Source organism: Cynocephalus volans, chromosome 5 (assembly GCF_027409185.1).
Source record: "Cynocephalus volans isolate mCynVol1 chromosome 5, mCynVol1.pri, whole genome shotgun sequence".
Classification (NCBI taxonomy): domain Eukaryota; kingdom Metazoa; phylum Chordata; class Mammalia; order Dermoptera; family Cynocephalidae; genus Cynocephalus; species Cynocephalus volans.
Window position 1 is genome coordinate 109234091 of NC_084464.1, and position 19278 is coordinate 109253368.

The window sequence follows — 19278 nt, forward strand, 5'->3', positions numbered from 1 at the left end:
GCCTTAGGCACTTTTATATTTAGAGATTGGGAAGAAAAATAGGAACCTAAACAAAAGAAGACATAACATTTATATGTATGTTTATATGTATGTCTGTATTTACTCTTTTTTCATTGCTATATAGTAGTCACCATGTATTTTTCATTGTGGAGTATACCATATCAGAGCCCAATTTATTATTATGAAGGTTTTCAAACATACACCAAAGTGGGAAGAATAGTTCAGAGAACAACCATATACCATCCACTTAGATCCAATAATTGCTAATATTTTGCCATTTTACATTACCTTTTTTTCTCCTGAGCACTTGAAAGTAAGTTGCAGACATCATGACGCTTCATTCCTATATACTTCAGCCTGGATCTCTTTATGATGACATTCTCCTGTGTAACTATCATTATTACACCTAAGAAAATTAACAATTTGTCCATGATCATATCTAATCTGTAGCCCATAACCAAATTTCCCCAGTTGCCTCAGGAATATCTTTTATAGATTTGTTTTTTTCTAATCAGGATCCAGTTAAGATTCATATAAATTCATCTGGTTGTTCTGTCTCTTTAAGTCTCCTTTATTTATTTATTTATTTTTTGGTCTTTTTTCGTGACCGGCACTCAACCAGTGAGTGCACCGGCCATTCCCATATAGGATCCGAACCCGAGGCGGGAGCGTCGTCGCGCTCCCAGCGCCGCACTCTCCCGAGTGCGCCACGGGCTCGGCCCTTAAGTCTCCTTTAATCTCTGGAGTACCCCCATCTTTAGTTCCCATGCTGCTGACTTTTTAAACAACTTAGGCCAGCTGTCTTAGAGAATATCCACATTCTGGATTTGTCTGAGTGTTTCCTTATGATATCATTTAACTTGTTCCTCTCTTGCCTGAATTTTCTATATAGTAGGGGTTAGGTCTAGAGGTATGATTAGATTCAGGTTGAACAGTTTTGGCAAGGACACTTCATATAGGTAGTATCATATATTTATGTTGCATCATGTCAGGTGGCATGTGCTAACCAGCTTACCCATTAATGATACCAAGTTTGATTGCTTAAAGTGGTGCCTCCCACATCTCTCCATTGTAAAGGTACATTTTCCCCTTTGAGATTCACAGCCCACTCTCTTTTAAATAACCTCCAAGTCGGCACATTCATATTTAATCTTTCAAGTATCCAGTTGGTTTCTGTGAATGGCCAACATTCATGTATAGCCATATCTGGGGAGTAAGACTTACGATCCACCTGGAATTACCGTTTCTGGTTTAAGAAGAACAAGTGAACAAGATAAGACTGATTTTTCTTGCATGACTCAAAGGTTATTTCTAAAAGAGTAATTACACAAATATTTTTAATAAACGCATAGATGGCCATTGCTATTACTTTAACAATATTCATTTGTATGTGTGCATTTGTTATATTTGTTAAAAAAAACTCATACTTCATAGTTGTACTGTTTAAGTACCTCCTTAAAGTCATACTTTTTTGTGTATGTAGGCAAAACTCTTGTAAGTGCATGGGATAGTAAAAGAGTACCTTTAGAAACTGAAACAACACTGCCTGAAGATAGTTTGCCCCTCTCCTCATGGCCTCAGGAATAATGTATCTCGTTGGGACAATTTAGGAAAAATGAATCATACTCGGCATATGAGTTTCCAAATTCCAAAGTCCACCCAACATTCATAAATGTCTGAGTTACCCAGCTGGCCCTCAGCACCCACTCACTGAGGAAGTACTCTCAGAACAGCAGTCTCTTCACATGTATCAGTTTTTGTGTTGGGTTTTTAAACAAATTCCCCTTTACCCAAAATTTCCTTCCTTCTATAAATGTTATGTGACTAAAACACATGCTTCAAAGAGAGTGAAATTTAATATCAGATGAATAAATCTCTTCAGAACTCAAACTATAGAAGGAAAGACTTCATGAAAAAGGTAGTTGATTAAGCATCATTTCAAAATCTCAGAATCACTTACTCATGAGCCATACATTCTGCTTATGAAAAATTAAGCCTGTTCTCTTGTGAAGGAGTCAGACTTCGAGGCCTTCTTGACTTGTTTACCTAATAACACAATTTATTACAGAACTGCCATTATTTAGTTAGGGCACAAATTCATGTGTAGTGTGCCTGTGTTAGGTTGAGCTCCAAAAAATATGTCATGCTTTAAACATAAGGAAGTTTAAAGTACTCCATTCTTAGCTTCTATTTTCTTGAGGTTTAGGAGCCTTACAGTGGTATTTAAAAGATAAGCCTCTTTTTTCCTTAAATGTTTTTGAAGTATAACATTTGTACAAAAATGTTCACAACAAATTCTAAGTGTATAAGCCAAGTGAATTTTCACAAAGTGAATACACAAGGTAACCATCACCAGAAAAAAAAAATAATAGAACATTAACAGCATTGCAGAAACCCCTCATTCATGCCACCTCATCATCTGCAAGTCCCTTCCCCCGTCACCATCATCCTGACTTCTAACAGTGATTAGTTCTGATCCCCCACCCGTATACCACACCCAGCCTTCAAGCATTCTTTTATGTGTTGACAAATCATCAGTAAGATTCTGGTTGTAAATCCCCGTATAATTTGTGGATCTAAAGAAGTTACCGATTTGTCCAAGAGAATCTTTAACAAAAACCATCACCAGAAGAGTGCCTTGGGCCAAAATCGGGAACAAGAGAAAAGCAAAGAAGGGAGCCTCAGACCCATTTTGTTGGTAAAATATTTTATTTACAGCCATCCTCTTCTTGGCATGGTGTCTGGGAACATGGTGGAGTGCCACAGGTGGAGCATTTTAGTGAGACTAACAAAGAATTGGAGTGTATAGGTGATCACCAAGAATTCTGTGTTGGTTTATGAAGGGGGTACATTAACACATCTCTTATATAACAGTTACTTCTCCAGCAACCTCACCTCCCAGAGCCCTCCCAGGAACTAAGAAGTTTGCAAGAAGACTTTGCAGACTTTAGAGACAGTTCTAACATGCGTGATTTTCTGATTTCTGGCACATTGGAGGAGGGCGGGGTTGCTGGCTCCCTGACTGAAGCAGAAGGGACAGATGACAAGTCTGAGAGAAGGGTGTGGTACTGAAAAGCCGTAAAATCAGAAACAAGAACTCAAAAAGCTTTGTGGAACAAGCACTCCTACAACTTTCAAAGACTCCACTGTGCATTAAGTAATGCTCACAGTGATGATCTTGAGTAATTGTGAAAAGAGTAAATTATGTTCAGTGCACTCCCAATGGTGAGAAAAATTGCCATCAGAAAATGATTAGGAGCCCAGTTCTGGAGTCACCTTGTATCAGCCCTGCCTTTGGTACTCACAGCTGTGTGGCTTTGGGCAATTTACTTACCTTCATCTGTAAAATGGGGACAATAGTATTCCTTCCTCATGGCATCGTCGTGAGGATTAGATGAAGTTGCGAGTGGCATTCTGGTAACCTCTGGGGAGATGTTAGCTGATATTAATTTTTGACGCTGACAAATGATTAGGTGAAACATCCTATTCTTTGGTTATAAATGAGATGTTACCTTTTAAAACAAGACTTGCGATTTCCTAACTAGGGCCTCTCTAAATACATACAGTGCAACAAGATAACTACTTTTATTACTTGGAAGTAATAGAGACATTTACACTTAGAAGTAATTCATAATATAAATTAAAATAAATGGGCAAAGCCAGCCAAGGAGGAAAGTAAAAGACCAAGAAGAGGAGCATAGCATGGCTTACTCCTCCTCGAGTCTGACATTATCCTAATACCTCTGTGTACCCGTCCATCAGGTGGGTCCATATCCTCTCCTGTTCTTTCCCTCCCTTGTCAGTAGAGTCCTATGTACCAAACAGGAAGAAAAACTGAAATAAATGATGAGTTGTCTCCATTTCATTCTTTCCTTGGTGGTTATTTAGATGGCTGATTTATGAAGAACCTGGATTTCAGGGTGTCCCTTTCATCCTGGAACCTGGTGAATACCCTGACTTATCCTTCTGGGATACAGAAGCAGCATACATTGGATCCATGCGGCCTCTGAAAATGGTAAAAATGAAATCAAAGTGTTCTTGAAGGCAGTGAGTCTTTCTCAAGCTTGATACTGATCATTCATAGGATGTGACTTTGAAGCAATGAAGCTGACTTTTTAAAAACCAACATTCATGGAAAAACAGGAGGAAGGATAAATAAAATTTCAACTTGTGGGTGATGTGACAGAGAAAGAGGATAGGTAATTAGGAAAGCTTCATGATAAATCAAGTTGGGTCTTAAAAGTGAGCAGGATTATTTTAGATGGAGCTGTCAGAGAAGGCACTGTGTGAGCCCAGCTGCAGAGCTGGGACGGCAGGGCACGTGGAGGACCAGCTAGTTGTCATGACAGGTGGCTAAGCTGGGCGCAGCTGGGGAGGTGCTGAGGCTGGATGTCCAAATGAGCGCTGTCCTCCCAAGTACTTGTCATAGAAAGGAGACCTGTACTTCCTCTGCCTTCTCCCATGTTTTGCCTTGTTCATTGTCTTTTTCTGCTAGACTGTAAGCTTCGGGAGGAACCAGGCTGCATCAGTCTTGCCCCGATGTTGAGCACCATGTGCTCAATGAATGTTGAGTGCCTACGTTCAATTTGAGACAAATTAGAAAGTTGGGAAGACAGTTTTGTTTTGATCTTAATTTTATCCCTCTTTCCAAAGCATTTGGTTTAGTTACCTGTATGTTTGCTGGTATTAATGCAAATGATTTGGGCTTTTTATTTTTCTAAAATTAAATCCACTTTCAAAGAACAAAGTTTTGTTTATTTTTGTGAAAAAGCGTTGCCCCAGGTTTTGAAAGCAGTTTTAAAATTGAATTTTACAGCTTTCGAAAAGGATTACTTTTGAAAAGCACACTTACTTGGTTGTATGTTTGGTTTGCTGATGAAATCAGCCACATTCCTTTGTAATTACAGTTCATTTGGTACATTTGAGCATCTTTGGCTACACTTTTTTAAAAGCTGTTAAAGATATATTGTTGAAAAATATCCTTCTGACTTTCCCTGACTGATGATTTTAACTTTCCTATTGCTGATCTTGCGACGTGATTAATATTTTTATGTAACACGTTTTCTCTGTTTATTTTTAGTAAGTTTTTTTTTTTAATTTTTAAAAAGCCTTTTATTAAATGAGTGTGACAACCCCCCGTAGACCTATCCTTTGGGATGTTTTAAATTTTATCTAATAGTTTATGTGGTTATTCCAGAGTTTTCCAGATTGTATTATGTGAACATCAATAGTTTTATGGGCCAAGGGTTGCAAAACCAAATGCCTACAGGGGCCAGGCAGAGACTTCAGAGGAGTGAAGCTGGCTGGGAGTTGAACCAAAGGGAGTGTTGGAGACGGTCACACTGCAGCCTGTGCCCCGGCTGAAAGACAAGCCCAGTGTAGGATTCATAAGCAGAAGGTGAAGGTTGCTGCCTGTGAAAATTTGGGTCCAGAGATATCAGATCTTAGGATGGTTTTTCAAGAGAAGTGAGAAATACGGATTTTTATGAGAAATTTTCTGAGTTAGAAAAAAAAACTTATTAGGTCAAAAAACACACCAAACATGCAGATTCAGCTTATAGACTACCTGTGTGAGACTCTGCTCTAGACCATCTTCCTCTGCATTGTTCATCATTTTACAACTGTCGCACGTAAAATAAAACAAACTGGAACAAAGTCACACTGGAAGGTTCGATGGCTTACCATATACTGCTATGGGCAGCATGATATGGTAATGTGTCAGTGAAAAACTGTTTTTCTTACTATGTTATTTTTCTTTTCAGGGTGGTCGTAAAGTTGAATTTCCTACAGACCCAAAGGTAAAAACTGTGTGTGTGTGTGTGTGTCTGTGTGCACACAACATGTCTTGTACATGTATATTCAAAATTTTATTCCCAGACCATCTCCATAAAGATAATGCTTGTGTTACTTCACATATAAGCCATCAAACACAATTGCAACCAAAGGAGTTGTCCCAGTTTACATGTGCCACCCTTCAGGCTGGAAGATGATGCTAATGGCACTAGTTATCACTAACAGTATGTGTGGCCATGGCTCAAAAGTTCATAGTTATATAATAAGTTTATAATTTGTGGTTGTATTTACTAATTGCAGGGCCTGTTGCTACTTTCCAGTTAGCCAGGAAAAAAACTTTCTTTTCAAGAAATGAAAAGATGAATGAAAAAATGAAAAGAAATGAAATGCTCTTTCTGCTATTCCTGCTTCCTATATTTATGCCACCTACTTTGATGCTATAGTTTTTTTCATTTTTAAAAAGAATCCTCTGGTTCCTTAATTTGGCCCAAGAAAAATTCTAAATATCAGTTCTAGACATTGAACAAAAAACAATTATTTAAAAACTGCCTTTTGAACCATAGCTTTGGGCTATACCACACACCACATCAGGAAAAAAAGCCTGATTTTTTAAAAACTATATTATCAGATGCTATTATTTAGTTAATTTTTAAAAATATGATTAGAAAATTTTAATTTGTGTTCTAGGACTCGGTGATATTAAATGACTGACTTAATGTTTAGCTGTTGACATATTTAACTTCTTATAAATTACTAGTACATCTCATTTCTCCTGTAGGTTGTTATTTATGAAAAGCCTTTCTTTGAAGGAAAATGTATGGAACTAGAAACAGAGACGTGTAGTTTTCTCATGGAAGGAGGTGAAACAGAAGAAACAACTGGAGACGATCATTTGTCATTGACATCAGTAGGGTCTATGAAAGTTCTAAGAGGCATGTAAGTAGATGGGGTGACCTGTAAGGATTTCTTTTTTCCTTAATAAAGTAATACATTTTCCTCTTTTTTATCCTCAAAGACAACATTCCTGATTCTATGGTAAGGTGAGTTTTGACAGCTATATCCATGTTCTCCCTAGCCTATTATGACCTGGATTTGAGAAAGCAGTTTAAGGAACTGGAGTGGGGTCAGTACACCAACCAAAGCTGACTGATTGGCCTATCTAGATTGATCAAATCCACAATCTTGCTTATTAGAATTAGGGTGCAAACTATCGAACTATTAGTTTGCTTTCTAATTTTTACAATATTTTTACATTTTATAGATCTTACACATTTCCTATAGAAATATACACTGAAATTTTTCTTGTAAATAGTCAAAAATTAATAATATTTTAATTATTATTCAAAGAAAGTTTATCCAGACTTATTTGCTGAGGTTCTTTTGAATCAGTTTTTGTTAAACACAAACACACACGTACACATACATATACATACTCCCCTACACTCCTTTACAGAACTCTGATGTATGTTTCTTAGGATGTTTTCTTGGGACCATTCTGTTATTTTCCTAAATTTTAGAGAATTCCAATAATAACACATATGTTGATGTCTAGTTTTATAACTATTTTCATTTGTTAATGAGACTGATACGTACATTGGAAAAATTTTAACATGTCTGAAAATTACTATTCCTTCATGTTCTTTCTACTGCAGTTGGGTTGCTTATGAAAAGCCTGGATATACAGGCCATCAGTATTTGCTAGAAGAAGGAGAATACAAGGACTGGAAAGATTGGGGAGGTTATAATGGCGAACTTCAGTCTTTACGACCTATATTAGGTGTAAGTTAAAGAAAAGCTAATGGCTAATACTTGGTCTTTTGGGGATAATAAATGGCTAGCCTTTTAATTTTGAGTTTTTTTCTCAATAGGATTTTTCAAATGCTCACATGATAATGTACAGTGAAAAAAACTTTGGATCCAAAGGTTCCAGTATTGATGTATTGGGAATTGTTGCTAATTTAAAGGAAACTGGATATGGAGTGAAGACACAGTCTATTAACGTACTGAGTGGAGTGTAAGTGAAATAATCCAGTTGCGATTTTAAACATGGGTTTCACCTTGGTTTGTGTTAAATTAACAGTGTCTGACACAAAGTAGGCACTCAAATGTCTCAACAGCTGAACATTAAATTGGTCACGTAGTATTTACTGCCATACTTTCCTTACTTCTTTAAAAAATCTTTCTCGTATAATCTTTTTTTTTTTTTTTTTTTTACATGTAACACAACATTGAAGTAGGCTTTTGGGTGTCATGATAGAAATCTACAGGTCTGCTTCCATTGTCATTCTGCATGGAAAGATCATGAATTTCTCATGAAGGGAATCAAATAATAATAGTAATCTAACATTAAAAACTTGAGGTTGGGACAAAGTCCCATTAGATTTTCCTATGGTCCTACACCAGCTCCAGTGTATTTCTTCACTATTATTTTGACATAAAAACAATTGTTTCGGTGTACCTAGAGTTGGCAATTGAGCGCTTTATTAACAGTAAAGCAAGTTTTCATTGAAAGATGATCAGTCAAGACTCTGCGATGCAAGTTACTGAAAGTCAAGCTAAATTGGCTCAAGTGACAAAAATGGACTGGCTTATGTAATTGAGAAGCCCTGGAGATTTGCTTCAGGCGTGGCTGGATGCAGAGGATCACACACTATCATCAGAATTTGGTCTCTCTCTTGACTGGGCTTTTTTATGTTGGCTTTACTTTAGACAGGGCCTTTTCATCTTGTGCCTGGTGGGTGCATCTGGCTTTTGTTCTCTCAACTCATTTCTTGCAGTGGAAAGAGCTTCTGTTTCCTTCACAAGTTCCAGGTTTCTTTGATTCTCTAGGCTTGGATCATGTGCACGTGGTTGACACAATCGCTATAGCCAGGGAGATGGCTGTACCTGGGCTATGTGCCCTTCCTAGAGCTGAGATGTAGGGTCTGTCCCATAGGAGCCACTCAGATATCATTGGGGTGGGTGGAACATCAGAAAGAGTGGGAGTAGATATCAGATGGGGGTAGATATCAGATGGGTAAAAACAGCAGCTGGCTATTATAGGGAGTTACATAATTATTCTTATGATCCAGGCTGATGTCTGTTCTAATTTGTTACAAGTGAGTGTATTCTTAAATGATTATATGAAATGATTTGACATTGGTTCTGTTGAAAGTGTGTTAGGTTTTTGACGTCATGAGTGAAATAGGCTATTTGAATCATTGTAGCCTCAATCCTATTGTATTTCATAGGGCTTCCCACAGTAGCCCTGGATATTTGAGATTTGTCTATAGTGTACTACTTTCAATGTTAGTCATATTCACTAAATCTTTGTGTAGGCTGTTGGTTGTGATGCATCTTGGCAGAATGACATCAGTGACTTGTGGTCTTCCATTCTTAGCAGGAAATGCTTTCTGTTGGGTCCTATTCTGGAGCCCTAACATTTTAGAATTATAGTTGGCTATCTACAAAAGGCAGAAGTCATCTGAAATGTTGTGGCTTTGCAGTATTTTAGCTTGCCTTTAAAGCTAATTATTTAGAAGGAAAATATAGTGACTGACTCAATCTGGTGAAACAGTTGTATGTTTTGATACTCATAGGAGTGTTACTTCCATTAGTCAGAGCCCAGTCATCCACCCTAGCAAAAGAAGGAAAAGGATGCTAGGTAGAATTCCCTTAGGACATTTATGTAGATTACTGTTAGCACAGGTAGAATTATTGTATCCTAGGCCAACCTCCTTTTTTTCTTACCCAGCCCTTGCTTACTTGAAATCAGTTTCCTTTATAAAATGTTGCTTTTGTTTCTATTTTTAGTAATTTCTAGTTGTACTTCCTGGCTTGGGCTTTTTCTGGTTGTGGCAGTTGAGTTTGGTACTGAAGGGAGGCACATACACATATACTCACACACACACACACACACACACACACAGAGACACACACACACACACACACACACACACACTCTCTCTCTCTCTCTCTCTCTCTCTCTCTCTCTCTCACACACTCACACACTCACACGCACCCCACTTCCTTTTAAATGCCTTGGATGTGGAAGGGCTTCTGTATTTACCAGGGCCAGCTGCTTCCTCATTTTCATTCAGTTTGTCATTTGACAAAATGTTTATTGAGGTCTGTTATATGCAAAGCATTACATAATGTCCTCAAAGAAGTTACAATAGTTGTGTAAAATATAATTACTGCTACAAAAGAGGTAGAGATTAAATGCTTTGGGACTCCGTAGCAGAGAGAGATGAATTTCCAGTCTGGACACAGGGGAAGACTTTGTGGAAGAGGTAGCATTGTGGGATAGGAAGGTTGAGATGTGCCGAGATGAGGGAGGAAGACTAGCCTATTCATTTTTAATAGTTTCAAAGAAAAGTAGTTTATTTGAATGGCTTTATTTTTATTGGTAAATAGGCATTTTAGTTTGGTTCTTTATTTCTTAGTATGGAACGCAAAGTCAGAAAAAAACTTTGAAATTCTTGTTCTGTGAAAGTGTCACAGGTGTAATAAATGGAAAGTGAACTCATTATTAGCTCTGATACAGAGAACAGCCTTCGGGAAGGATGCTCATGAAACAATCAGTTGAGGTTTTTAGGAACTGCATTTCCTTTCTTATTGGAATGTCCAGAGAAATTCTCTTACACAGTCCTGCTTACCAGTTCTATGCTATACTCTTGCTCAAATAGTGGGAATTGGGCTAATTTTTTTAGAACTAAGAGCAAAATGAAATATTTCTAGAGTTAAGATAAAAAAAATAAGCATGCTGTTGTTTTAAATTCTTTTTCCTTTGGCCTCCCCCAGAAAGGCAGTTTTGCCTGCTGCCCTTAATTCAGAGCAATTATTCCACCAGGCTGGGACCTGCTAGTACCTGAACTTGCCTCTCTCCCCCCACCAATTTTTAAAGAGAAGTGTTGATTCATGGGTACAGAATACATTTGAACAAGGACAGAGAGGAATTTACTCAAAAGTCCCAGATATAGGTTAAGAGTAGACTCTAGATCATAAATAAAGCAGAGAATCTCAGATCCAGGTTTTTGGGTTTGTCCTTCCTCCTCTCCCCGCCCATATCCATGCATGATTCATCTGGGGCTGCATCTTGGAAGGAAAACAACACTACTGTCAATCTGAGAAACATCTTAATTGTTTTTCTGCTTCAGCCTCAGTGAATTAGATAGGCTTACCTGAATGCTGGGTTTTGCTCACTTTATTTTACTTTTAGGGGGGATAGTGTACTCACACTTGTTAGTTTAAAAAAAAAAGTATTAGATAAAACTGATTTCTGGACATGCCCAGTTGCTGCCTCCTCTCCTGTGTATTCAGTTTTTCCATCTTCCCTGGCTTTTTCCCCTCCGAACCTTGAAGTCAAACAAAAAGGCCTTTAACCCTCTGTTTCCTAATTTGTTACAGACCCAGAGTTTTGCCTGGAACCCATTTATGTGATATGACTTATCCTCTTTAATTGTTGGGTTTTTTTAAGTCCTGGTTTTTGTAGATTTCCTTGATATGCAGACACTCTTCCCCACAGCCTTGTGCTCCTGCCCTGCTGTTGCTTCCCTGCATAAGGTGTGAGAAGCTGAAGCCCATGTGGGCAGAGGCAGCGTGTGCGTCGTGCACAGGTACCCATATGCTGTACAGCCTCGACTTGGCCAACTCCCTTACTTACAAATGAAAATACAAACTTTCACACAGGTTAAGTGACGTCTTCAAGGTTATCTGAAAATTAATGTCATGACCACAGCTGATAAAGAATACGTTTTTTAAATTGCTAATGAAAATTCTGAAGTGGGGCAGGGTGGGGTGCAATACATTCTGAAAGAGACTGTGACTGGTGCTTATAGCAGTTTCTCCATTCATATGGCCAGGAGTGAATGTACAGATGTTAGCTCTCACAGCTGGTTATCCCTTGAGATTTATGCAGTGTCCTTTTTCTCCTTGATGGCTGTTCATTTCCTAGTAATGACTATACTTGAATATTTGTTTAAATCAGCCCTTTAGATAGTAAAATTGTAATCTGTTCAAATTATGAAGTGTGTGGCCTGTTTTAGGTATGATTTAGTAGAATAGTAAAAGAAAGGAAACTTTATAGGGCACATGGCAGTTTGGGTCACAACGTGAAGAGAGCCTAGCGAGCCTCAGGGGATATAGGGTCAATGATGTTCTTGCCACTAATTGATAGTGTCACCTTGGACAAGTCACTTTCCTTTCAGAACAAACACCAACGAATAATTCCATGTGATACTTCTTACCCATCTGTGAACTTTTGAGGGCAGGGATTTTGTCTTATTTCATCTTTGTATTCCTAGTGCCAGTCTAGCTCCTGGGACATGGCAAATGGGCAGTCATGTTTATTGAATGAATAGATGAATTAACTTTCCTGTGCCTTTAGGTTTTCCCATCTGTAAAATGGGAACACCAGTACCTCCCTAGAAGAATAAATGTGAAGATAGATGTGAAAGCATTTTAGAAAATTCTGAGTGCTATATGTATATGGATATTATATGGATATTATTCCTTTAATCTGTGAGAGGATCATTAGAGCAGTGAATTAATTGAGTATCACTTGAAGATAACAGAAAGAATTGAAAAACTTTTTCCCCTTCAAAGATTTTATCTTTGGGTAAGGAATAGCATCAGTAAGTTGGTTTTGTTGATTTTCCTCTCTGAGTGTAGATCACTTAAAAGAAAAATGAAAACATTCCAAAAGATATTTGTTTTTAGTATTTCTGTGAGTTTGTTCAATTTTGCTTATTACATAGTTGTGTCGTGTTGGAAATACTGTTTGAAAGAAAATTTTGGTTACTTAGCTGCTTTTTTTTTTTAAGCATTTCTTCTGTTAACTTTTTTTTTCAGTGTGGTTTGTTGTGTAACAGATGCATAGCGTCTTGTTAAGATCTTTCTGAAAAAAGATTTTAATGTTGCTAAGAAAAAGAATTCTTGCTTGTTTATTTAAAAAAACCAGGTTCTTCTTAAAAGTCCAATTTGTTTCTTAGAATTAGGATAAAACACAGAGAAGTACACCCATTAGAGCTTTCTCAGGGAATAGGATTTGATAAGCAAGAACACCAAAAAGTTCATGTAAAGATACTCTTGTACTTACCATTTTGATTTGCCATATAGACAAATCCATCTGTTCCTAAAGATTAATGGAAAATCAGAAAAATTAAGATTACGAATTAGTAAAACAAATGAAAGTTTCTGTATGATACATATTTGCCCAAATGTGTGTGATAGTTTTATATGTAAAATATGAACTATAACAAATCAATGTTGTTTTTTTTTAGGTGGGTAGCCTATGAAAATCCCGACTTCACAGGAGAACAGTATATACTGGATAAAGGCTTTTATACCAGTTTTGAGGACTGGGGAGGCAAAAATTGTAAGATCTCTTCTGTTCAACCCATATGTTTGGTAAGAAGTTATATTTCTATATGAGAATATTTAACTGAATTCTGGATTTCCTTAATATGTGCTTCTGGTTCATGTAATATTGCTACAGAAAATATTCTGAGTAATTGCTAATAATCTGGAAGAAAAAACTTTTTCAACATGTCTGCTCTATTTATTTCTTTTTCTCTTCACTTTAAAAATTTTTAGGATTCTTTTACTGGCCCAAGAAGACGATATCAGGTAACTTTAAAAACTTCTATTTTTTATAATTAGGGGCCTTCCATTGAAAAGCTGAATTTATATAAAATGTCAGACATTTGGAACATTTTGTTAGTTTTACCCATTTTTATGCCTCAAAGCATAATTGTATTTTTAAAAGAAGATTTAAGTTTACTTTAATGCTTAATTGATAGCACTGACCCATGTCTAAGTATTTCTTATAAAGTGCTCTTATCATGTAAAGCTGAATGTTATTTATTACATTGAATCACAGTTTAAAACACTAGGATTAATATTTCAAACAACAGCATATAGTTATTGTAATAGTAAAATGAATTTTAATATTTGCTGTGTCTGCATCAGACAGGTATTTTATATGGTCTCACTCAAGCCTTTTGAATGCTAACTCTACATCAACTGCAGTGTTACGTTCGTTATTTTACCTTTAATGGAAGTGTTCATACATCCATAGTTATAGAGGCACAAACACCATGGTAGCATCTTTTATTGACATATACAAGATTCTTTTTTTTTTTTCCCGAAACTTCAGATTTTTTTTTTTTTTTGCTCTTTTTTGCCCTTTTTTAGTACATACATGCATATCACTAAATAGTCTGTTTGTTACACGTGAAACATTCTTTTTTTAATTTTATTTTGTCGATATACATTGTGGTTGATTATTGTTAACATATACAAGATTCTAATAAGTCAGCAAGTATCTTCCACTGAAAGGAAAACTATACTACATGTTTCCAAAGTACAACTTAGTGCTAATGTTAGAACTGATGAACAACTACTTTGGGCAACAATAAAGCTTTAAAATGCCTGACAGCTTGTTAACAACAGGGTGTTTTACAGAAAGTTAACTCTGTGGTTGGATTTTCCTTTGATGTTTTTGAATTAAATAGTCATGAACGGTGCAGCCAATGTGTTTCTAATTCCTCATTAATGTAGTAGAAAATGAAAGGATTTATAAAATTCATGCCAGTTTACTGTTATGAGAGCGAATGGGTCATGTTTGGGTCATCATTTCAAAGGCTGAATGAGTTATCGTGTTTACGAAAATAATTTTATGTGTTTCTGTTTACTTTTTCAAAGATTCACTTGTTTTCAGAACCACAGTTTCAAGGTCACAGTCAAAGTTTTGAAGAAACAACTAGTCAAATTGATGATTCATTTTCTACCAAGTCTTGCAGAGTTTTAGGGGGCAGGTAAGCAAAACAGTGGACTGGCAGAGCCGAATCCCTGGGGTAAAATAGAATTCACATATCAGCAAGTATGTAGTGACACCTGTTAGGTGCTGGGCACTATATGAAACCACCATCTCAGTTCAAGAGTCTGCAGTGCAGCACTAGATGTCAGAGGACATGGACGTCCATGTAGGCTGGAGAAGGTGACAATCACCTCACTGTGCAGTGGAATTCAGACCAGGTTCTATGTGCTCAATGCCTGCTCCATCATCTGTAAAGGGAGTGTAAGGTTCTAAATCTCTAAGGTAGCTCCCAAGTTAGATTTTTTTTTTGTAGGTAGGTAGGAGTAGGGTAGGCACTCTGCATGATAGGAAGGTGAAGAAGAGTGTACGGCTGGAGTGCAGTTGGTGTGCATGCTGATCAGGGGGCACCCCACCCTCCCTGGCTGTGAGGGCTTTGTACTGGGGAGAAGGGAAGCCAGCTTGGACTGGGAGGGTAGGCAGGATCAGGGTGTGAAGACTCCCCCTGAGCATATGAGTTTAGATGGATGCCATAGCAAACACCAGACACAGGGGAAAGGAAATGGGCACAAAGTGGTATGCTGACAACAAGAGTTTTACAAAAGCTTCTTTAGAGAGGGGAGAGCCCAAGGTCAGGGAAACTAAGTCAGAAGACCCTTAGAGCAATCTGTGCAAGAGATGATGAAGAATTAAGTCTAATAATGATGATGATGATGATGATAGTTATGGTGCCTTTAATCATGCAGTTCTTTAGGGTCTAAATAGCACTATCATATTAGCATTGCATAGTGAAAGAGCATTGGCTTTGCTTTCACATACATAGATTGACAGTAAAGCTTTGCAGTTTCTTAGCACACACCTCCACTCCTATCATAGTTTCTCCCTTATCCTCTACCCTGCCTCATTTATTACTGCCAGACATGTACATTTTTTTGTTGCTCATTTATTGTCTGTCTCATGTCCCTGGAGTACAAACTTCAAGACAGCAGGGACTTTGTTTTGTTCTCTGCTGTATGCCCAGCAATGGAAAAGTACCAGATACACAGCCCTCAGTAAGCATTTGTTGGATTAAAGAAAGCAACAACAAATCACAAACCTCTAATAGACAAGCATGGTAAATCACCATTTTATCAATAATGCTGAGGCCCAGAGAAGCTAAGTGACTTGCCTGAGTCACTGTGGTATTTTGACTTCTGGCCCAGTCTAGAGGTATTGGAAATGAGCACAAAGAGGAGTGTAAGAGAAATTTTGGGAGGAAATCAAAAGACCTTAGAAAACAAAGTGACTGGCCAGCTATGAAGGTTGAAGGATTATTCAGAAGGCTTGAAGCTATTTGCTGGGAGAATGGTGGCGCCCATGAGAGGAGCCAGGAAGGCTGGACGGTGAAGTGAAAACATGGGAAAATTCATGGAGAAAGAAGTTTATTTCCCAAATAAGTTTATTTCCCAAACTTAACTGACTTATGAATGTTTTAATTTGTCACAAGATGAAATGCAGTAAATATATCCAGATATTTTTGAAGAAAGAACAGTGTCAGCCATAGCATTGTGTTTATCTTATAGCAGGCTGCCTCTAAAAATCAGACTTCTTAAATAGGAATACTCAAATTGCATACTGCGTGTGTGTGCATGTGTGGTTTTTTCCTACTGTAGCTGGGTTGCATATGATGGAGAAAATTTCTCTGGTAATCAGTACGTGTTGGAGGAAGGTCACTATCCTTGTCTGTCCGCAATGGGATGCCTGCCTGGAACAACTTTCAAGTCTCTTCGTTTTATAGATGCTGTAAGTATGTCAGTGTGAATATAGTGTTATAGGAATATACGATTTACACAGCTGATGGTCAGGGCAAGGAAACAAGCAGGTAGAACTTACTCAGTGCTTAAAGTCAGAGGCAGAAAAACAGTTGCAGTAGAGCTTTCCATTCCTTTAACTTTTTGATCTCTTTTTAGATCTTTAACATTTAAATTGTTTTTATTTGCTGTTTTCTTGGACTTCAGGTGTAGGGCATTGAGTTAGTCTTTCATGGCCCACAGTCATCAGGCGTTAGTTCAGGGCTCCCTCCTGCCTTGTTTTTTTCTACTTCATACCTGATCCCTATTGCCATTCCTTTCCCCTTCACAGGTACCCATTTTAATGAGTTTGGCATACAGCTTGGATATTGTTGTAAAGTGTGTTTTTTAAAAATCTGTATGTTGGCTTTTGACTCATGTAAACATTATGCTATAGTTCTTATTGTGTTATAAGCATAACTCAATGCTTGCATTAAAAATTTTTGAGAGCTGTCCATTTGGCCGTATGTACACCTAGTTTGATTCTAAATGATACAGGTATTCTGCCTCCCTGTTTTACTTATTTAATCCTCATATGCATGTACCTATGGACCCAGGTGGGAGCCTCTTGGGGCTATATATTACAGAGTGGAATTGCTGGATTTCGTATGTAGGAACAGGCAATTTCACTTGGTACTACCAAATCCCACCACCTTAGACTTACTTCCACTGGCAGTGGCTACAGGTTCCTGCTTCCCACAGTATTGCTATTACTGAGTTGAGTATTCCCTCTTTCTAATTTTTGTCAATTTGATAAATGAGTAAGAAAGTATTATCTCATTGTTGGGTTAATTTGTATTTCACTATTAGTGAAGTTGGTCTCTCATATACTTATTTATCATTTGGGTTTTCTGTTCAGTGAATTACCTATTTATATCGTTTTTTATTCAGATTTCTGTATCTTTTGTTGTTGTTAATGATTTGCAGAAATTCCTCAAGGGTTTTTAATCTATTGTTAATCTGTTGTTTTAGAGTTTTGCAATCAAATAACTTCTCCCAGTTTATCACCTACCTATGTGCTAATCCAGATTATAGTGCCCCCTTTTGGAAGGAAGTCTTTCAGTTTGATGTAGTCAAAGCAACAGTCAATAGAACAAAACTTTTTTTTTTTTTTTTTTTTTTTTTTTTGAGATATAAATGTGAAAACATTTATTTTTTATTTATTTTTTTTTTTAAATTTTATTTTGTCGATATACATTGTAGCTGATTAATGCTCCCCATCACCACAATAGAACAAAACTTAAAGATAACGTTCAGCTGTTAAAGTCTGGGTGTGTCTGGTTTTGGAAATTTTTATTAGGTTTTGGTGGCTGATCTTTCTTAAAAAGCTTTAAACACATGTAGTTGGTGATTTTGGTTTTAAAGATAGGAAGAACATATGTTGGGTTTATCTCATCCCTGCCTGCATGTTTAAATAACTAAAATGCTATTGAGACATGAAAATAGTAGCAGTGAAACATGGAATGATGTGGTAAGATTCATTAGCTTACAAGTAATGAAATAAGACTCTTTGAGAGTTTACCTGGCTAGTATTCTAAAAGCTACCTATGTATATATTTGAAGCTTTCAAATGCCTTTCCTCAACCAGAACTTGGCATATATACGCTCACATCATTCTGATATTTACAATGTGCTTTTATGGTTTATTTATGAGGAAATGAACATTTTATCAGTATTAAGACTGTACATCTTTAATTCTGACTTAATACCTCACAATTACTTGATTTTTGATACTAAACTTCAGTGTTTAGAACATTTCTGGCATGCTATCTCAAAGAAAAGTGCAGTGAAAGTGCAAAGTAGTAAATGCTACTACAATTTTGTGTTGTTTTCCTCCATGGATGTTTTATATAACTAATCCCTAGACCAAAACATCTCTACACACTAATCTACTCTGTTCATTGATGGACAAAATCTTTTCTACATGTCAGGACAAATCCACAAAAATGAAGCAGTGAGGCACCACACCCTTGCCACAAAGCTTTAAGCAGGTAGGGAAATTATGAACCCCACATGCTTTTTTCGATGTATCATTTATGATCTTAAGACTATTATTATTAGAGAACTTCATGTAGGGTCATAAGGTCTGTAACATGAAAAAACAAACATAAGCTGCCAGCTTTTCATTTTGCTGAAAATCGGTGAACTTTTTAAAAGTGCTGTTGTCCCCTTTAAAGTGATTGAGTTTGAACATAGGGCTTCCATCCTGTTTTTTTTTTCCTCCTCTTCTGACAATGATTCCTACAGGAAAGTTTGGGAGCATGAGTACACAGATTTGTTGTCTTATTGACAATTGAAACGAAGAAAAAGACATTTGTACATATAAGGGGAAGGTTCCTTGATGAGGCAATGCTGTTGTTCCACTAGGCCACTAGACAGCAGACTGCCACAGCCCTTTGACCCTCGTCATTTATGTCCATGGCTTTCCGGTCCCTCCTTGTCCCAATGAAAGTGGCTAAGTCGAAAATCAATTCCATCACAAGTGTTGGTACTCCAGGCATATACCCATTTCTCTGCCTGGGATATTTCCCTGCTTTACAACACGATATTTACCTACCTTTCTATGCAATGGAAAAACTTCCTGTCCCTCTATCCTTTCTCTCTTTAGCTTTGAAATATATAAACTTCCTGACTTCTGGGAAAGGGAGTTTACAAATAAGGCCAAATCTGGAAGATCTTGTGCTATGTCCTCATAACAAGATGATTTTCACATAAGTTCAAGTTACTAAAGATGAAGGGCTGGCTGGGTTCAGTTGGTTAGAGGGTATGGTGTTGATAACACAAAGGTCAAGGGTTCGGATCCCCATACTAGCCAGCCACCAAAAAACCCAAAAAACAAAAAACGAATAACAGAACATT

The 19278-nt window shown here is 37.2% G+C and overlaps 1 protein-coding gene across 1 annotated transcript in view; it reads left to right on the forward strand.

Moving 5' to 3' along the window:
• CRYBG1 (crystallin beta-gamma domain containing 1) overlaps positions 1-19278 on the forward strand; it is a 47540-nt gene that overhangs the window by 19581 nt on the left and 8681 nt on the right. Inside the window, exons 8-16 of the mRNA XM_063096856.1 lie at positions 3889-4015; positions 5763-5798; positions 6572-6729; positions 7446-7572; positions 7662-7807; positions 13056-13182; positions 13369-13401; positions 14479-14591; positions 16243-16372. Of these exons, the coding sequence (XP_062952926.1) occupies positions 3889-4015; positions 5763-5798; positions 6572-6729; positions 7446-7572; positions 7662-7807; positions 13056-13182; positions 13369-13401; positions 14479-14591; positions 16243-16372 (997 nt within the window). The remainder of the gene's footprint in view (positions 1-3888; positions 4016-5762; positions 5799-6571; positions 6730-7445; positions 7573-7661; positions 7808-13055; positions 13183-13368; positions 13402-14478; positions 14592-16242; positions 16373-19278) is intronic.